Source organism: Bombina bombina, chromosome 5 (assembly GCF_027579735.1).
Source record: "Bombina bombina isolate aBomBom1 chromosome 5, aBomBom1.pri, whole genome shotgun sequence".
NCBI classification, from domain to species: domain Eukaryota; kingdom Metazoa; phylum Chordata; class Amphibia; order Anura; family Bombinatoridae; genus Bombina; species Bombina bombina.
In genome coordinates this window covers 994,546,713-994,565,330 of record NC_069503.1, presented here as the reverse complement: position 1 = coordinate 994,565,330, position 18,618 = coordinate 994,546,713, and the positions used below count along the sequence as shown (strand labels likewise).

The window sequence follows — 18,618 nt, the reverse complement described above, 5'->3', positions numbered from 1 at the left end:
CCTTCAATGCTAGCCATAATACACGTGTGATGCGCAGCAGCATTTAGCGGCCTTCTAATTACCAGAAAGCAACGCCAAAGTCATATATGTCTGCTATTTCTGAACAAAGAGGATCTCAGAGAAGCATTTACAACCATTTGTGCCATAATTGCACAAGCTGTTTGTAAATAATTTCAGTGAGAAACCTAAAATTGCGAAAAAATTTAAGTTTTTTTTTAATTTTATCGCATTTGGCGGTGAAATGGTGGCATGAAATATACCAAAATGGGCCTAGATCAATACTTGAGGTTGTCTACTACACTACACTTAAGCTAAAATTAACTCTACAAGCTGCCTACATGCTCCCTAATTAACCCCTTCACTGCTGGGCATAAAACACGTGTGGTGCGCAGTGGCATTTAGCAGCCTTCTAATTACCAAAAAGCAACGCCAAAGCCATATAAGTCTACTATAATGGCATGTCTGGCACACAGTGTTAGGGCAAGGGTCCATCTGACCACTGATACCTGGGGCCCACGCCGAATTTTGCGCGGATTTGATATCCTATATACGGCGTAACCTAGAAGCTGTCTATTGGAGCCCCATAACTCCCTAAACTACCTGCTAAATAAAAGCTAACACCTAACGCATGCACAATGTCTATCTACCTGTCAACCGCGATCCCCCGCCGCAATCCCTAATAAAGTATTTAACCCCTAAACCGCCGCTCCCGGACCCCACCGCCACATACATTTAAAGTATAACCCCCTAATGTGATCCCCCTACACTGTCACCAGCTACATTACATACCCCCTAATGTGAGCCCCTTACACTGCTGCCATCTACCTTACCTACCCCCTAAAGTGAGCCCCTACCCCGCCGCCATCTACCTTACCTACCCCCTAAAGTGAGCCCCTATCCCGCCGCCATCTACCTTACCTACCCCCTAAAGTGAGCTCCTACCCCGCCGCCATCTATTTTAAAAATATTAACCCCTAATTTAATCCCCCTACACCGCTGCCACCTATATTAAACACATTAACCCCTAATCTAATCCCCCTACACCGTCGCCAGCTATATTAACTATATTAACACTAATTATATTAGGGTTAATATAGTTAATATCGTTATATTATATATATATATATATATATATATATATATATATATATATATATATATATATATATATATATATATATATATATATATATATATATATATATATATATATATATATATACATATACATATAAGTATAATAACCCTATCTAACTCTAACATCCCTAACTAAATTCTTATTAAAATAAATCTAATTAATATTAATATTATTAATTAAAATATTCCTATTTAAATCTAAATAATTACCTATAAAATAAACCCTAAGATAGCTACAATGTAATTAATAATTACATTGTAGCTATTTTAGGGTTTATATTTATTTTACAGGTAACTTGGTATTTATTTTAACTAGGTACAATAGCTATTAAATAGTTAATAACTATTTAATAGCTACCTAGTTAAAATAATTACTAATTTACCTGTAAAATAAATCCTAACCTAAGTTACAAATACACCTACACTATCAATAAATTAAATAAACTACAAATATCTAAACTAAAATACAATTAAATAAACTAAACTAAATTACAAAAAACCCCCACTAAATTACAAAAAATAAAAAAGATTAAAAGATTTTTAAGCTAATTACACCTATTCTAAGCCCCCTAATAAAATAATAAAGCCCCCCAAAATAAAAAAAAATCCCTACCCTATTCTAAATTAAAAAGTTAACAGCTCTTTTACCTTACCAGCCCTTAAAAGGGCCTTTTGCGGGGCATGCCCCAAAGAAAACAGCTCTTTTGCCTGTAAAAAAAAAACACAATACCACCCCCCAACATTACAACCCACCACCCACATACCCCTATTCTATTTTACAGGTAAATTGGTAATTATTTTAACTAGGTAGCTATTAAATAGTTATTAATTATTTAATAGCTATTGTACCTAGTTAAAATAAATACCAAGTTGCCTGTAAAATAAATATAAACCCTAAAATAGCTACAATGTAATTATTAATTACATTGTAGCTATCTTAGGGTTTATTTTATAGGTAAGTATTTAGATTTAAATAGGAATATTTTAATTAATAATATTAATATTAATTAGATTTATTTTAATAAGAATTTAGTTAGGGATGTTAGAGTTAGATAGGGTTATTATACTTAATATATATATAATATAATAATGATATTAACTATATTAACCCTAATATAATTAGGGTTAATATAGTTAATATATATAATATAATAACTATATTAACTATATTAACCCTAATATAATTAGGGTTAATATAGTTAATATAGCTGGCAGCGATGTAGGGGGATTAGATTAGGGGTTAATGTGTTTAATATAGGTGGCGGCGGTGTAGGGGGATTAAATTAGGGGTTAATATTTTTAAAATAGATGGCGGCGGGGTAGGAGCTCACTTTAGGGGGTAGGTAAGGTAGATGGCGGCGGTGTAAGGGGCTCACTTTAGGGGGTAGGTAAGGTAGATGGCGGCGGTGTAAGGGGCTCACTTTAGGGGGTAGGTAAGGTATATGGCGGCAGGGTAGGGGCTCACTTTAGGGGTTAGGTAAGGTAGATGGCGGCGGGGTAGGGGCTCACATTAGGGGGTTATAGATTTAATATAGCTGGCGGCGGGGTCCGGGAGCGGCGGTTTTAGGGGTTAATAACTTTATTAGGTGGCGGCGGGGTCCGGAAACGGCGGTTTAGGGGTTAATACATTTTTTATTGTTAGGATAGTGAGGGGGGATAGCGGATAGAGGGTTAGACGTGTCGGGCTATGTTTGGGAGGCGTGTTAGACAGTACGGGTGATTTTAGAACTTAGTCAGGTTTTGTAGGCGCCGGCAGTTTCTAAAGTGCTGTAAGTCACTGGCGACTCCAGAAATTTGTATTTACGAAGATTTCTGGACATCGCTGGTTTGTCAGACTTACGGCACTTTAGCCTCTGACGGCGCCGTATATGGGATAGCTCAAGTTGCGAGCTGAAACTACGGGCGGCGGGGGTTCCCTCGCTTGCGCCGCAAACTACGATCTATATCGGATTGCGCCCCTGGTCTGCAAAGCATGGTCAGGGCAGGTATATCACCTACACTGTGCACTGTGAAGCAGGCGTAACCCTTACATGTAACCCTTACACTACCTGATCGATATAACATCATACCTGATGTTTTAAAGCACGTTATTCCAAACAATTTAGGAATGTTAGGTGATTTATGCCCTTTATGGATTAAAACCAGACTCTGCATCAACTATGTAATTTTCCATGGGAGTTTTGCCATGGATCCCCCTCCGGCATGCCACAGTCCAGGTGTTAGTGCCCTTGAAAAAACTTTTCCATCACTATTGTGGCCAGAAAGAGTCCCTGTGGGTTTTAAAATTCGCCTGCCTATTGAAGTCTATGGCGGTTCGCCCGGTTCGCTGGTTTGCAAACTTTTGTGGAAGTTCGAGTTCTCCGTTCGCAAACCCAAATTTTTAGGTTTGCGACATCACTAATTAGCAAGGGAAATTGGGCTGCAGGCCTAATCACCAACTGGCTAATTAACAGATATTCCACTACTTCATTTATAGAAAGGAACATGCCTCACAAAAAAATATGTATTTTTATAGATAGATAGATGATAGATAGAGATAGATAGATGATAGATAGATAGATAGATAGATAGATAGATAGATAGATAGATAGATAGATAGTAGATAGATCGATAGATAGATAGATAGATAGATAGATAGATAGATAGATAGATAGATAATAGAGAAAAGGTTACTTTTGAGACCATTTACTTTGAAAGGAAAGTGATATAAGGTGCATTTTGTTTATCATTAATGATTCTACTTCACCTCTGTATGAAGGCAATTTGCAATACTCTTGATGTAGATATATATGAAAAAAATCACAATATGTGTTAATTTGCAAAACTTGAGGTGTTAATTTGAATTATTGTTTAAATAATTATGCATGTGAAATAACAGGTAAAACTAGCAGACACGTGTATATAACATGTTTAGATAACACATGAAGATTTATTTCTATAAAATCCACCATTAAATTATAGGGGGCTGTATATAAATAATTATAAAGGATAACATTATACCCCATGGTTATGAACTATATAAATTAATAAATGAACAGCATGTTTTATATCACAAGTTGTTAGTTTATAATCTAATATACCCACTAGTGGTGCTTATATTGTATAATGTTACACTTTACAGCCCCAGCATTGTCACAGTACAGGCAGTAGTGTGAGTGACACAATAGCTGCAGTAACTTAGTCCGTGTCATCTGTCACCCATAAGATCAGACGGAAGCCCCTCAGTACCCAGCAGCACTGCCCCCCTCAGCTTACCCGTCCTCTCGCCCTCTCCCTGCTTGTGATGACCTCTCTTGCTCTGCTGCTCAGACCGCGGTCCAGCCTGCAGTCACAGGGCGTGCACCAGGGGGCGTGCCCGAGCCTGGCTCAGGGGCTCCTCACCCGCAGCTGAAGCAGAGCCTGAGTGAGAATCGCCTGAGAAGGACCGCGCTGCCCAGCACTGCCCAGCGCACCTCTACTGGAGCCAAGTCTGCTGCCATGGATGCCCACGGGAGTATTATCCCCGCTGCCCTGCTGCTCTGCCTTTTATTGCTGGATATCCCATGCTTCCAGCAGGCATCCATCCCCTCCAGCCTGCAGAGCAGGGCAGCAATAAGGCAGCCTAGAGAGGGCAAGGTGCCACCCATAGATAGCCAGGAGCCAGGCCGGGCAGTGCCCGTGGTACCCCATGAATACATGATGTCTATATACAGGACTTTTTCTATGGCTGAGAAACTTGGGATCAATGCCAGCTTGTTCCAGTCATCTAAGTCTGCCAACACTATTACCAGCTTCGTGGACAGGCGTCGAGGTGAGAAAGCTAATCGGTCTATATCCATTATTCCATTATCATCATTCATACATGCACTTATTTAGTCATATAGATATATATACACATAGATAGATAGATAGATAGATAGATAGATAGATAGATAGATAGATAGATAGATAGATAGATAGATAGATAGATAGATAGATATAGATAGATAGATAGATAGATAGATAGATAGATAGATAGATAGATAGATATAGATAGATAGATAGATAGATAGATAGATAGATAGATAGATAGATAGATAGATAGATAGATAGATGATAGATAGATAGAAGAGAGGTGAATATATATATATATAGATAGATAGATAGATAGATAGATAGATAGATAGATAGATAGATAGATAGATACACAAAGAGAGAGATACTTTGATTAGAGAGAGATTAGATAGATAGATTGATAGATAGATAGATTATTAGATAGAGATAGATAGATGATAGATGATTGATAGATAGATAGATAGATAGATAGATAGATAGATAGATAGATAGATGATAGATAGATAGATAGATAGATAGATAGATAGATAGATAGATAGATAGGAGAGATAGATTTAAGATAGATAGACAAGAGAGAGAGAGATTGATAGATAGATAGATAGATAGATAGATAGATTAGATAAGAGATAGATAGATTTATAGATAGAGATAAATAGATAGATAAATAGATAGATAGATGATAGATAGATAGATGATAGGTAGAAAGTAATGTGTGTTTCTCTGTAACTAAGATGTGTGTGCTGGTTTTGAGTGATACAGTGTGTGTGTGAATATGTATTAGTTTGCAAAGCAGTTTTGGACTTGACATTTTAATGTTAAATGCAGCTGAAGGTGCTTGTGTGATAAATAATTACTGGTCATTTCAAGTCTAGGTGTTGATAAGAAGATTAAAATTGTGTCAATGCAAAAACAATCATGTTCTGCCACTGTTCTGTGATAAAGAGAAACAATGAGATTTCTACTGGGAGTAACAATACGAATTTGTATAGAGTATCTCATTTTAGAGAAAGAAGTTTAACTTTATCTAATCCAGCTGTAAAGTAAATAAGGAGTTCAGTCTGAATTGAGACAAACATTTGCTAACTGAACCATATCTTATCGCAGGGACTTTATCCTGATTACCTGCAGTAATATCAACTGTGCTGGGAACCAGTCCCTTGCGGAGATTACTAGTTGTCTAAAAGGAACACAATTAGAAAACGTTTTATTTTGTCTGTAAATACAGTAAATCCAAATATTACAGCTTGTCTATTAGAGAACACACATTCAAAGCTTTGTAGTCGTCTCTGGTATTCAAGGGGTTAAACCAGCATTTACATTTTTAATGTGCCTTAGCAACACCCCTCAAACTGAATATCTGAAATCTCTGGGGCAAATAAACAAAAAGAAAGAAATTCTCTGTTTTGGATTCCTGTGTTGGATAGTTCGGGTCCCTAAAGTATAATTCGTGTGAACTCCTTCCCCTATGCAGATACATGATGCTTAAAGCATTAACTGCACTGTTAACATGATTTATGAGAAGGTCATTTGTATTTCTTGTAGATCACTCCCATTAAATAACATAAAGGATGAACAGGGATATAACATTTGTCAACAAAGATTCCCTTTAAATATCCCCGGGCCACTTCTTTATAAGATCCCTGTGTTTCTTTATCCCCCTTGTAGGTGCACAGCCTGATAACCTTAGGGGATTTTTTAAGTGGCTGTTTCTGTTTGCATAGCTATCTGAGTACAGTGAAAGTTGGTTATGTTTTAATTCAAGTTATAAAATGGGACACTACATCTGCTTTATTTTTGTAAGTCATTAAAGGCAGACTAATTAACAGACCATTAATGAAGGCTGTAAATTATTTAGCTGCCCACTCCTCCTTTTTGCAGTCCAAGCAAAAAAATAAAAATAAAAAAAAAAATGCTCAAATACAACCTGTCCCAGTCAGCCTAAGGTACAACAAAAATCAAAAGTTCAACTTTGTCAGCGGGTTCATTAACTGTTGAAAGTTCTAAAGAGTAAATTAAACTTACTAAATTTTTATGTTGATTTTAAGACAAAACTAAGCTTTGAAAAGCCACATGGTTTCTTTGTAGTTATATGAGCTGGTTATTTAGTCCCAGCTTCAATAAAAAAAAATACAAAGTTGAGACTTGTTTGCCCAAAGGGCTTCCTTTTTGATCTACAGGGAAACATCCTTTATCTTGCAAAGAAAATGTGGAGAAGCTTACATTGGGTATGGTTTGCCCTCAAATCAAAGCACTTTTTTTTTACCTGAAAATCTTGTTCTAACAATTGTACTTATCACGTGAATTATAATTTTCTATTTCTTTTTTTTTTTATCCTGGTGAAATGTACTTTGAAGTAAGAAATGTACTATACCTGCTGGTTAAATAATTGTTAATATTAATTATTCCATGGCAACTCTGTGATTTATATTTCACTTGATTTAAAAGTTCTTGAAATCTATTTCTAGTGCATTTTTCAAGATCAATATTTGGTTTGTATCCCTACCTATGTGGGCCTAATTTGTGAGGTTTGATCTTCCTTAAATGGCACATACCAGTGTAATATTAACGTCTATTATATCTCATAATAATCAGCTGTAGATTAGATCAGAAACATCTAATCTAACATATTTGAAATCATTTTTACTTTATATAAAGAAATACAATTAATTTGACAAATTCAGACCATCTTGCTGTTCATAGAGTGTGCTTTTTTTGAACAGGAGTTCTTATGGTTTGATTAAGGAAAATCCTTACTTTTTCTACATTGATTTTGATTTGATGTGTCACAGGCTGTGACCTTGTGCAAGACCTTAAGAGGGTTGCTTAGCATCAAGCCACTGATTGGAGTATTTGTACTCAGTGATCTAATTGAGTGTTCATGTCATAACATATCAAATATTGTCTAGTCTTCCATAATGAATGGGACCAGCCAATGGCACATCACCAAAAAACTTCAAGAGAACTTCCGCTCCTGTGAAGTGCTGGTTTTACTGCCTACCTCCCTGTTAATTGCAGAGTTGAAACTCCCTTTCTCCTACATGAGAACTTCTCAAAAACATTGCTGTCAATTCATTTGAAGAAAATTACCTTCCAAAAACGACTCAATTAGATAGATTTCCATTTTCAGCATGAGAGAAATGCCTCCATTTTTTTTTTCAATTTGACAATACATAAAAAATGATAACAGTGAAACCATAAATGAAAGAATGTAACAAAACATTTGAAAATGAGTGCATTGGAAAGACAAAATGCATCTTTTTTTTCCCATCAGGGGACCACTTACATCATCTATCTTTTGTCCTAAGCTGAAAGAGTTAACAATACTGCTGGATTTATGTTTATTCAGAAGAACTTTGGAATTTCTGTTTTGTTGTAGGATGCCAGTTAAAAATATAAGAAAATCACACTTTTGCATTCCTTTAATGAATACAATAAACAATCAAAAAACAATTGATCCATAAAATGATACAAAGCCAACATCCTAACCCAGGTCTATTCCTAACCCAAATTAAAGGAACATTACACGCACATTTTTTATTTCATGATTCAGATAGAGAATACAATTTTAATCAACATTCCAAATTACTTCTATTATCTAATTTGCTTTATTCTTTAGATATCAATTGCTGAAGAAATAGCAATGCACATGGGTGAGCCTATCACACAAGGCATCTATGTGAAGCAACCAATCAGCAGCTACTGAGCCTATCTAGATATGCTTTTCAGCAAAGGATATCAAGAGAATGAAGCAAATTAGATAATAGAAGTAAATTAGAAAGTTGTTTAAAATTGAATTTTATTTCTAAATCATGAAAGAAAAAAAATTGGGTTTCATGTCCCTTTAAGTACATCATCAACTCAACGAACTTGCTGTATTTTTGGGCTTAGTAAATTAGTTTACTCTTTAGATTTATCAAGACGATTTTTTTAGGGAATTCAGCTTCAAATGGTTTTATGAAAATAGATTTTAAAAAGATCAACTTTTGTGGATAACATTTGTGTTTCTTGTAGTCGCAAGATCAGACGAGACTTGGCTTATTGTAGGAAAATTACTGTTGGCAAATGAAGTAACTCATTAAAACGCAGATGGTGCATGTTGGCCCCAAGACCCCCAACATTAGAGCTCCAGAGTAAAGCAGGACAATTAGTAGCTGTGAGGTAATGCAGAGAGATGGACACAGCCTCTCCTTATGACATCCTTAGCTTAAGAATACTGCTAGATCTTACAAGAAATAAAACAAATTCCTAATTTAGTAAGTCACAACCCAAAGGTTATTTTGTAGTAATAATAATAATTATCATCATCATCATTATTATTGCTATTATTTTCATATATTTATACAAAGGTTTACCTTTGATTAACCTGATAGAAATTCACCTAGTATGTGGATTTAACAAATTACATTTCTTTTGCAATTTCCAATCTCTACTGATATATTTATTGTCATATATTTATCAAAGTGTATCTTTTGCTAATTCAGAGTTGCAAAATTACAGGTGTTTGCTCAATTTAAAGTAAAAAAAAAAAACATTTATTGCAGAATTCTATGTAGATTTTTACATTTTGGTAAAATACCAAATCAATTGGGGGTTTGGGGGGCTGTGTCAGTGTAGTACATACTTAGCTGTAGCTTTTGCCCTTAAATGTTGTATTTGGCAAAGGGGAAATGAAATATAAGCAAAGATTTTTATGCGCAAGTAGGGAATTGTCTACTGTTAATTATTTGTGACCTTATATTCGATATGTTAAGCCCTTATAAACATTAATGTATTCAGGAAAGCTGGAGTGATGAAGCGATCAGTAAATTCTAGAAAACATTACATTCACCACATACAAAATAATTACATACATTTTAACATAAATCATATATTTAAGAATGACTTTATTATATTATTATATATATTTTTGTTAGCATTTTAATGTTTGTGTATATATCCATTTTTACATATATATATATATATATCTATATCTATCTATATATATATATACATTTATATATTTATTTATATATGTATATATATATATATATATATATATAGCGCAATACAAATCAAATTAGAGAAAGAAAATCAAAATTCCATGGGTGTTCTATGTAATAAATATTGTTAGTGGGGCATATTTCACACATAATAAATATATATTGATCACGTAATTTTAGTGCTGTGTTCTTTATTAAATTTGTAACCTTGGCGTTTGTAAAAATAAAAAAATCTGGTGTTTTGTAAAAGTTATATTTAATATTTGAAAAGAAAATAATTTTAGGCTTTAAAAATATTAATAACTTTACATTACAGGACGACTTAGTTCATATTTTGTGCCAAAAAATGTTTTGTGTAAAATATATAATTAGGTATTTTTTACTTGGTGTTTATATTTTGCTTTTCATATAGAACAGAACCCATGTTAATCCCGAATATGATATTCAGATCTCCTGAATTTTATGTCCACATTTGTTCTGAAGTTTTTTATTTTTTTTATTGTTTTTTTTTTGCTTTATAAGAATGGGGCGTAGAATCTAAGGTTACATGTTGGTAATGAGTACAGAAGCGCAGTTTTCTAATCATTTTGGTTATCCTTGAGATTTGTCTAAAGGATTGAGATGGCTAAAAATTAACCTAAATTGTAAATAAATAAACTACACTAATAAACTTGCCTAATATTGGTTTTCAGCTGTGCATACACAAGAATAGAGGTTCAATCCTTGTAACTGTATATAAAATACTGCCACTATACCGGGCTAATATGTATTTGTTTACTTTTGTTTCACAAATATTGCTTTAAAAATGACAATAGCCTGCTCCAAAATGTCTCTAAATATTGTAACATTTTATACCAAATGCAGCTGCATAAGGTCAGTTCTGATATACATATATATGATAACCAGGCATCATACAAATTAATACAATTACTAACATGTTACATATATATGATAACCAGGCATCATACAAATTAATACAATTACTAACATGTTACATATATATGATAACCAGGCATCATACAAATTAATACAATTACTAACATGTTACATATATATGATAACCAGGCATCATACAAATTAATACAATTACTAACATGTTACATATATATGATAACCAGGCATCATACAAATTAATACAATTACTAACATGTTACATATATATGATAACCAGGCATCATACAAATTAATACAATTACTAACATGTTACATTTGACATTTCTCCGTTTAGACTGGAACGAAATCCTAGTGGATAATGTTCCTGAGCTGAAAGAAAAAAAAACAACCACTGTGTATTTTCTTAGTCTAGTTCTTGCATTAAATGAATGGTTCACAAGGTCTCTTAACACAAGATTTTCTGCTCCAACTCTTTACATGTGGTTTGAAACAGCTTCCTTTACTGGCAAATTATTCCTCAAAGTGCGGTTTTGGTATAATTTAGGATAACGTTTGAACAGTGATGATTTGGCCAAGAGCCCAGTGCCTGATCTGCTCTGCAAAAATAGCTTTTATAACCTAACTCCCCCCCCTCATAATTTAACCCCAAGGCTGCCATACTGGACTGCAACCTATTGCTAGGCAGTGGGTTATAGGCAATGCTATTTTGCAGCTAAAAGGTTAATTAACGTTCACATTTTACATTGAATAGTGGTGATCACCAGAATTGCACTACTTTTTGAGACATACACTGTTTCCTCTGCTAGCAGTTTATTAAACCCCAGAGAGAGCAAATCAACACAGGCTCCACTAAAAAGTGGGAAATCCGCATAACTGGAGAGTGGGAGGAGGCGAATTTACCTCTGGTTAAAAAACTGTTTATTTATTATTAGCATGGCTTCAATCAGCTGAATAATGAGGTTTATTCACCATAGGGATATTATTATTCTATGTATTACTGCAGTGGGAGAGCTCAGTAGCTACTAAATATTCAGCTCACAGTAACTGGTGCAGTGATCTATATATTCATCAATTACTGATATAGTAAATAAAGTAATAAAAAAACTCTGATGTCACATACATAGTGAGACAATCAGTAAGGCAGACTTTACATTAAAACAAAGTCAGTAAACTAGCAGGACTGGGAAACTGAGACAAACACAACTATTCTACAATACATGCATTCCCTCGTGTGTCTACTTTGTGTGTGTGTTTTCTTTCTTTTTTTAAGAGAAAAAAAAAAACTTTAAGTGAGATTACAAGAAGCTTGTTTGTTTTGCCTCATCCCTTTGTCTATATCTTCCCCAGTGTTTGCCCTGCAAGTATGTCAATAAGGGTTATGATTACTGTATGTATTCATGTGGGCTCCCAGTGCTGAGAGCTGAATGCAAACTGTACACCTGCCTCTCACTCCATTCACTCAGAGGTCAGGCTCTGCCCACCTGTAAGAGCTATAGTTATATACAAAGGGGACTTATTTATCCACTTCTGGAAATTCAAAGGAAACATCCAAACAAAATTCTCCAATATTTCTAACAACAACAAAAAAAAGATTATTATTATTGTAGCTGTTATTATTATTGTAATTATTATTATTATTATTATTATTAATAATTTTAATAATAATGATAATAATAATAATAATATACACAATTGGTCTGTGTATTAGTTTCACGTAGTTCCCTGAAAGTTATAAAGTAATTAAAATGGGAAATGAAAAAATAATTGATTATCTTTAATAAATACTTTATTTACCATTACCAATTTATTTATAAGTTATGATATTTCTATTTGCAAATTTTACGGTTAAAAATGTAGCGGGCAGAAGTAAAAACAATTCTTTATTTCATGATTTGTTATAGAAAATAAAATCCCTGCATGTATTTATATATAAGATCATAATCAATATAACCAACCTGTAGTGTGTTTCACTGTGTATGTATGACACGGTACACTATTTGGCAGGGAGTGCTAGTAATGATAATGATGAGAATAGAGTTTCAAACGGTCTGTGCTACTTAGCAATATATTCATCATCACACATTTGATTTGCATCTCAAATAAATAAACAAATAAATACATAAATACTTTCAGATAATTGTAACGTATTCATTGGATAAACAGGTGAACTAATTTTAAGTATAGACTCATATAAGTTCATGAAATATTTCCTAACATATTATACTCAAGGGAATTGGAAAAACTGTAAAATAGATGATTATGTAATGAGCTGGTGCACATGGCAGAGGTATACTAGGCTACAAGCTTTCTAGTTTCTGTTGTGAATAAGTAAAAAACAGGAGGTTTTATTCTGTAGGGTGTTTTCTTTTTTCACTTAGTCAGTGCCCATAAAAATGTGTCAAGAAAGCCCCCCATTAATGAATACTAAAATGATATGCATGACTAAAATAATTGTAGGGGAAAGGGCTTCATTTGGTAAATAGGTTTGAGAGTGGCAGAGAGTTACAGCTTCATAATGCTTCATCTCCATTAGACAGATACAAATTGCATAAAACCCACACAGCTCAGCCAAAAATGCTGTGGAATTTGGCACCTGGAATCTGTAAACTGGCATAATAACTGTGACTATTGTCCCCTGGGGGAAAAATAATTTGCAGCATTTATTGTGTGACAGAAATGTACTGTAAATGGTCCTGATGATTAGAACAATTGATAGGAACTCCTGCTGACTTGTTTAACAGGTTCTGTTGAAAACCTAATTAAAAATGATATTGAAAAATTGCACAGTATATTAAATTGCATTCTAGGCCAGTTTTGTTTGTGCTGTATTCTTTTGATCCCTGTAATTAAAAATACAATTTGAAGAGTCACTGCACGCATTTTGCTTTGTTTCATTTTAAAAAGGGAGTATTGTAAAATATATTCTTTTTAAGAGACATTCACATGCTGTATAAACCTACTTTTATTTTTTGGTAGACACCTAACAACACTATCCCTGTAAACTAAAAATGTTGTACGATTCTCCCTGTCAGCCATTGGGAATAGATACTGAAGTATGCAGCATGTACTTTAATTTAAATTAAAGAACTGCTATTTAAATATATAAATATTGTAACGTTTATTTTTTGTTAATTCATACATAAGGTAAATGTTTTTTTGTTTCTCCCACAAGGTGCGTGTACTAAGTTCCAAGTATCTTTGTATGAATTCTCCCTGTCAGCCATTGGGAATAGATACTGCAGTATGCAGCATGCACATCCTCCTAATTCAATTTCAATTAAAGAATTATTATTTAAATAGATAAATATTGTAATGTATATTTTTTTTGTTTCTTCCACAAGGTTCGTGTATTATGTTCCAAGTATCTTTATATTTAAAAGATAAAATCAATAATTATTTTCAAACGATTAATTAATTTGCCCCTGTTACGTTGTAAAATGCAGATAGATTTAGACAGGCGTACCTAACAATTATAATTAGCCTAGCCCTATATTAATAATAATACCCGTTTTATTTTCTATGGATATGATTACAATTAATCAATATTTACTCTAGATATATAAGAAAAACAGTATTTTTATTAAAAGGGTATTACATTCGTTTTCTTCTAATAAAGATTATACTTATTTATTTTTTTTGTGTGGAGGTCCTCGTTACTTTCAATCTCAACTTTAACTTAATCCATATTAATGTGAACATATTTAAGTCATTTAAGAGCTTGGGTTCAATTAATGTCCATTTATTTATAGCAGTGACAGAAATATTGTGTCTAGGAGAAATGTTGAAAAAATAACATGTAAGAATAGTTTAGTGAAATATACAATAACATAACTATTTCCAACCTACAGTATAGGTCATTGCATTTCATGTCATGTTTTCTTAATTTGATTATAAAATAAAATTTGTATTAAAGAATATACTGTAGTTTAACGATTTTGTTCTAGGTGTTATAGGTTATATATGGATAAGAAAGCAAAATCCACTAGTTTAGCTCGGTCTTTTAATTAATCTTAGCTGACAGGGTGTATAAAAGCAAAGACCAGTGGCACATTCTTTCCTTATAGATGATGTATACACTATATATTGCACATAATTCACTAAATAGCTTCTATATTTGCATGGTACTCCATATGTGAATTTTCCCTACAAGTACTGTTTGACTCACAATGGGGAAAGAACTGTGCTGCTATAATTCCTCGCAGTGCATTTTCTTTGTTGTAAACATTTGTCTGAAAGAGCTCTCCTGGAGGGTTTGTGTATTTTGGGTGCTATCATTTGCTTTCTCTGTGCAAATGAGTATGAACTGAAGAGTGAATTTAATATACTCTAAATCTACAAAAAGGTGATGACAGCGATGTTCTTAGACCCCATATACTATGATATCAAGGAAAATATCCTTTGGTACTGTGGTATTTACTTTGTGTGTGTGATTGTAGATATCTGTATACATAAAACTGTTTTTGTGTAAAATTAGGTTCTAACCATGACTTTTTTTTTGTAGCCACATTCATTTTAAGAATATCACATGACACCCTTGTTGTTTAAAGACAGCCATACGGCTATATATAGGTTATTTCCTAAGTAGACTAGACTTACCCCTGATCTTCTTTAGTGAAATTGACTGTAATTATGTTTTATCTTGCAGACGATCTCTCTCACTCCTTTAGAAGACAGAAGTATTTGTTTGATGTATCGACTCTGTCAGACAAAGAAGAACTGGTTGGAGCTGAATTAAGGATTTTTAGGAAAGCTCCTATGGAGTTGGCCAAAGCCCCTTCGGGGTTGTACCACCTGCAGCTCTCCTCATGCACATCCCAGGCCCCGCTGGATTCCAGAACTCTGGACCTGCAGGACACAGTCACAACAGGCTGGGAAGTGTTTGATGTGTGGAAAAGTCTGCAGAGCCTCAATAAACCAAGAAAACAGTTATGCTTCGAGCTTAAAGCGACCTCAGCTATATCTGGAATGGAAGTCAACCTAAAAAGTTTAGGCTTGGCCAGGAAACCAAGGTCCCAGCAGGAGAAAGCACTATTAGTAGTGTTTACCAAGTCTAGAAGAAAGAATCTCTACAATGAGTTGAAGGAACAGGCTCATTCTTCAAAAGGTTTGGAGAAAGAAGCAAGGTTTCAGTTTAAAGCTAGGAGAAGAAGGAGAACGACTTTTAACAGTCGCCATGGTAAAAGGCATGGGAGGAAATCTAGGGTAAGGTGCAGCAAAAAGCCACTTCACGTAAACTTTAAGGAATTGGGGTGGGATGATTGGATTATAGCCCCACTTGAGTATGAGGCATATCACTGTGAAGGAGTGTGTGATTTTCCTCTGAGATCCCATTTAGAGCCCACCAACCATGCAATTATCCAAACGTTAATGAACTCTATGGATCCAGGGTCTACACCTCCAAGCTGTTGTGTGCCTACAAAATTGACTCCTATAAGCATTTTGTATATTGATGCAGGTAATAACGTAGTCTACAAACAATATGAAGACATGGTTGTTGAATCATGTGGGTGCAGGTAGCATCAGATTTGTGTGATTTACCAATCAGGTAGCATGGAGTATCTGGAACTTAAAGACACGTGTGGGCTGGTCCAGTTTGAAGGTATGGAATATGGAAACTTCACCCAGTAAATGAAAAGCGGGTTTCACGTGTTTGGTAAGGCCATAATGCCTATGGGTTCGTTATACAGTTCAGCAAATGACACTTAGGATATCTTGCTTGCACCTTGTTGGCCACGGTCTTTTGATATACTTTACAAGAAAATCGGATCACTGTCTTTATAAAGTATAACGTGTAAATCCCACATGAGAGTTCAAACGAAAATATCAAGGAAAATAGGTAGGGGCGCTGTCATCAGAGATCCACTAAACAAATGGTGGCATTTCAGCTGAATCTCCAAATAAAATAGGATACTGTAGGTGCACTGCCAATGTCAAAGCACTGGGACTAAGAGAACATCCAGAACCTAATGTCTTATTACAGCCCTGCAGTGAAAATAGAATGGGGGATCAGCTACAGAATAAATCAATGCACACTACTGGGGAGCAGGGGGTGGGTGGGTGATGGTTGCACTTTCTAATCCCTCTCCTCCCCCTCCCCAAAGTCTTCAAATCTGATGAAACCAGCGCCATCAGTATAGAGTGGCTGGAGTCACGTCTGGGATAGAAAAGGATTATGTTGCTGCTTTCTCTGTTGATTTTTGGAGTGTACACAAGATGCAGTGACAGGCACCTGTTCAAACTGAGTCCATTTAAGATTACAGGAAAGCAATAGTGTGTCCCTTTCACGGGCTGGCATGCGGAGAGTAATGGAAGCAGTTAACAGAGAAAGAGAAAAAAAAAAAAACCAATAACGTTTTTTTCTCTTATGCCCATTACTTTTCCTTTTTCACATAGAGTTATCTGATGATCTACATTGCTTTAAATGGGAAGGCAATTAACTAAACACAATGACAAGCACCTGAAAAGGGAGAAAAAATGTGGACAAGGCAGTAAAAAAAAGAAAAGTACCATATAAATAAAAAAGAGAGAAATAACTGCAAGAACTTTTGAGGAATGAATACAAGGAAGAGTAAATAACAATTGTATCAAGCATTGAAAAAGAGTTTCCTTTTGTAATCTCTCTCACATTCCTCTGAGTACCAGTAAGGAAGATATGAGCAGGGTAATAATTATCACTAAATTTAAAAAAAAAAAAATTAAAAAAATGTTTCAACTTCTAACACAGCAGCCTATAAATAGCCATAGAATGACATATTTCTATCTCTCTGTCATTCTAGTACCAGTGTTGTTCCTGTCATTGTGCACTAGAAGTATGTGCAAATATTTTTTGATAAAATCCCTTTCAGTACTGTGGATATTGCAATACATGCTAAATAAGTGCACTTCTAAGTAAGCACATCTTTGTATTATTCATAACTGTGTGCAAAATGAATGACTCATACCCAGTTTCACAAAGCTATCAACTGGTGAGAATGATATAAAAAAAAACAATTTAGGCCTAACTAACAACAAGCAATAATTTAAAATGCACATATGCTAATGATTCAGCATTGTTCATTAAAAAATGGTTGTAAATATTTGTTTATTTAAAAAAAAGACTTTTAAGGCAAGTTAACACTTGCATTTTCTTTATTGTACAAAACATAATATGCACTCAAAATGTTATTTGTAATATTTCTAAAAGTTTATATTTGAGTTGTACAGGGCTAAGCATTAACCATATGTTTCATAACTTAGTGTGTTATGTGTTCTTAAATATTATTACAAAAATCCTGTGTTAATACTGGTTTCAAGTGTAACTGTCTACCTCAATGTAATTCAAGTATCTACAACTCGAAAGGTTTCAGAGGTAAATTAATACTCAAACAATTTTACAATACAGTTTACTGGATAATACTCTTCTAAATAATACCATATCATTAAAGTTTTTTTAAATATTTATTTTATTTGTCTTATTGTCATCTGTATATTTATTTAAAGGGATACATAACTCACTATCCTACAAATAAAAGAGTAATGGTTAGATTACCAGTGGGACAAAATTCTTGGGGTATGGAGCGATAATATCACTGGAGCATAATCCATAATCTTTGCATAGTCCAAAATTAAAATATATCAAGGCTATGGTAGTATAAAGCTTGTCAATAGCAGGTGCCCTCATTCCTTCAATAATACATGTTAATGAGGACCCACACTAAAATTCATGTTGGATAATGCTCGAGAGCCAAGCTGATGAAGCGCAAATAGTCTGTTTTTGGTGGACTTCTTTGCTATGTACCTTCAATGTTTTTGAATA

At 34.2% G+C, this 18,618-nt stretch overlaps 1 protein-coding gene across 1 annotated transcript; it reads left to right on the top strand.

Moving 5' to 3' along the window:
• The first annotated feature begins 4,614 nt into the window (after positions 1 to 4,614).
• GDF6 (growth differentiation factor 6) lies at positions 4,615 to 18,263 on the top strand. Its single transcript, XM_053713182.1, has 2 exons — positions 4,615 to 4,927; positions 15,469 to 18,263. Exons 1-2 carry the CDS (start codon positions 4,615 to 4,617, stop codon positions 16,338 to 16,340), a joined length of 1,185 nt encoding a protein of 394 aa, XP_053569157.1. The 3' UTR covers positions 16,341 to 18,263.
• The last annotated feature ends 355 nt before the right edge of the window (positions 18,264 to 18,618 follow it).

Coding starts and splice junctions, on each gene's coding strand:
- GDF6 (XM_053713182.1), top strand. CDS start 4,615: ATGGATGCCCACGGGAGTATTATCCCCGCTGCCCTGCTGCTCTGCCTT. Junction 4,928..15,468: donor CTTCGTGGACAGGCGTCGAG/GTGAGAAAGCTA, acceptor TTTATCTTGCAG/ACGATCTCTCTCACTCCTTT.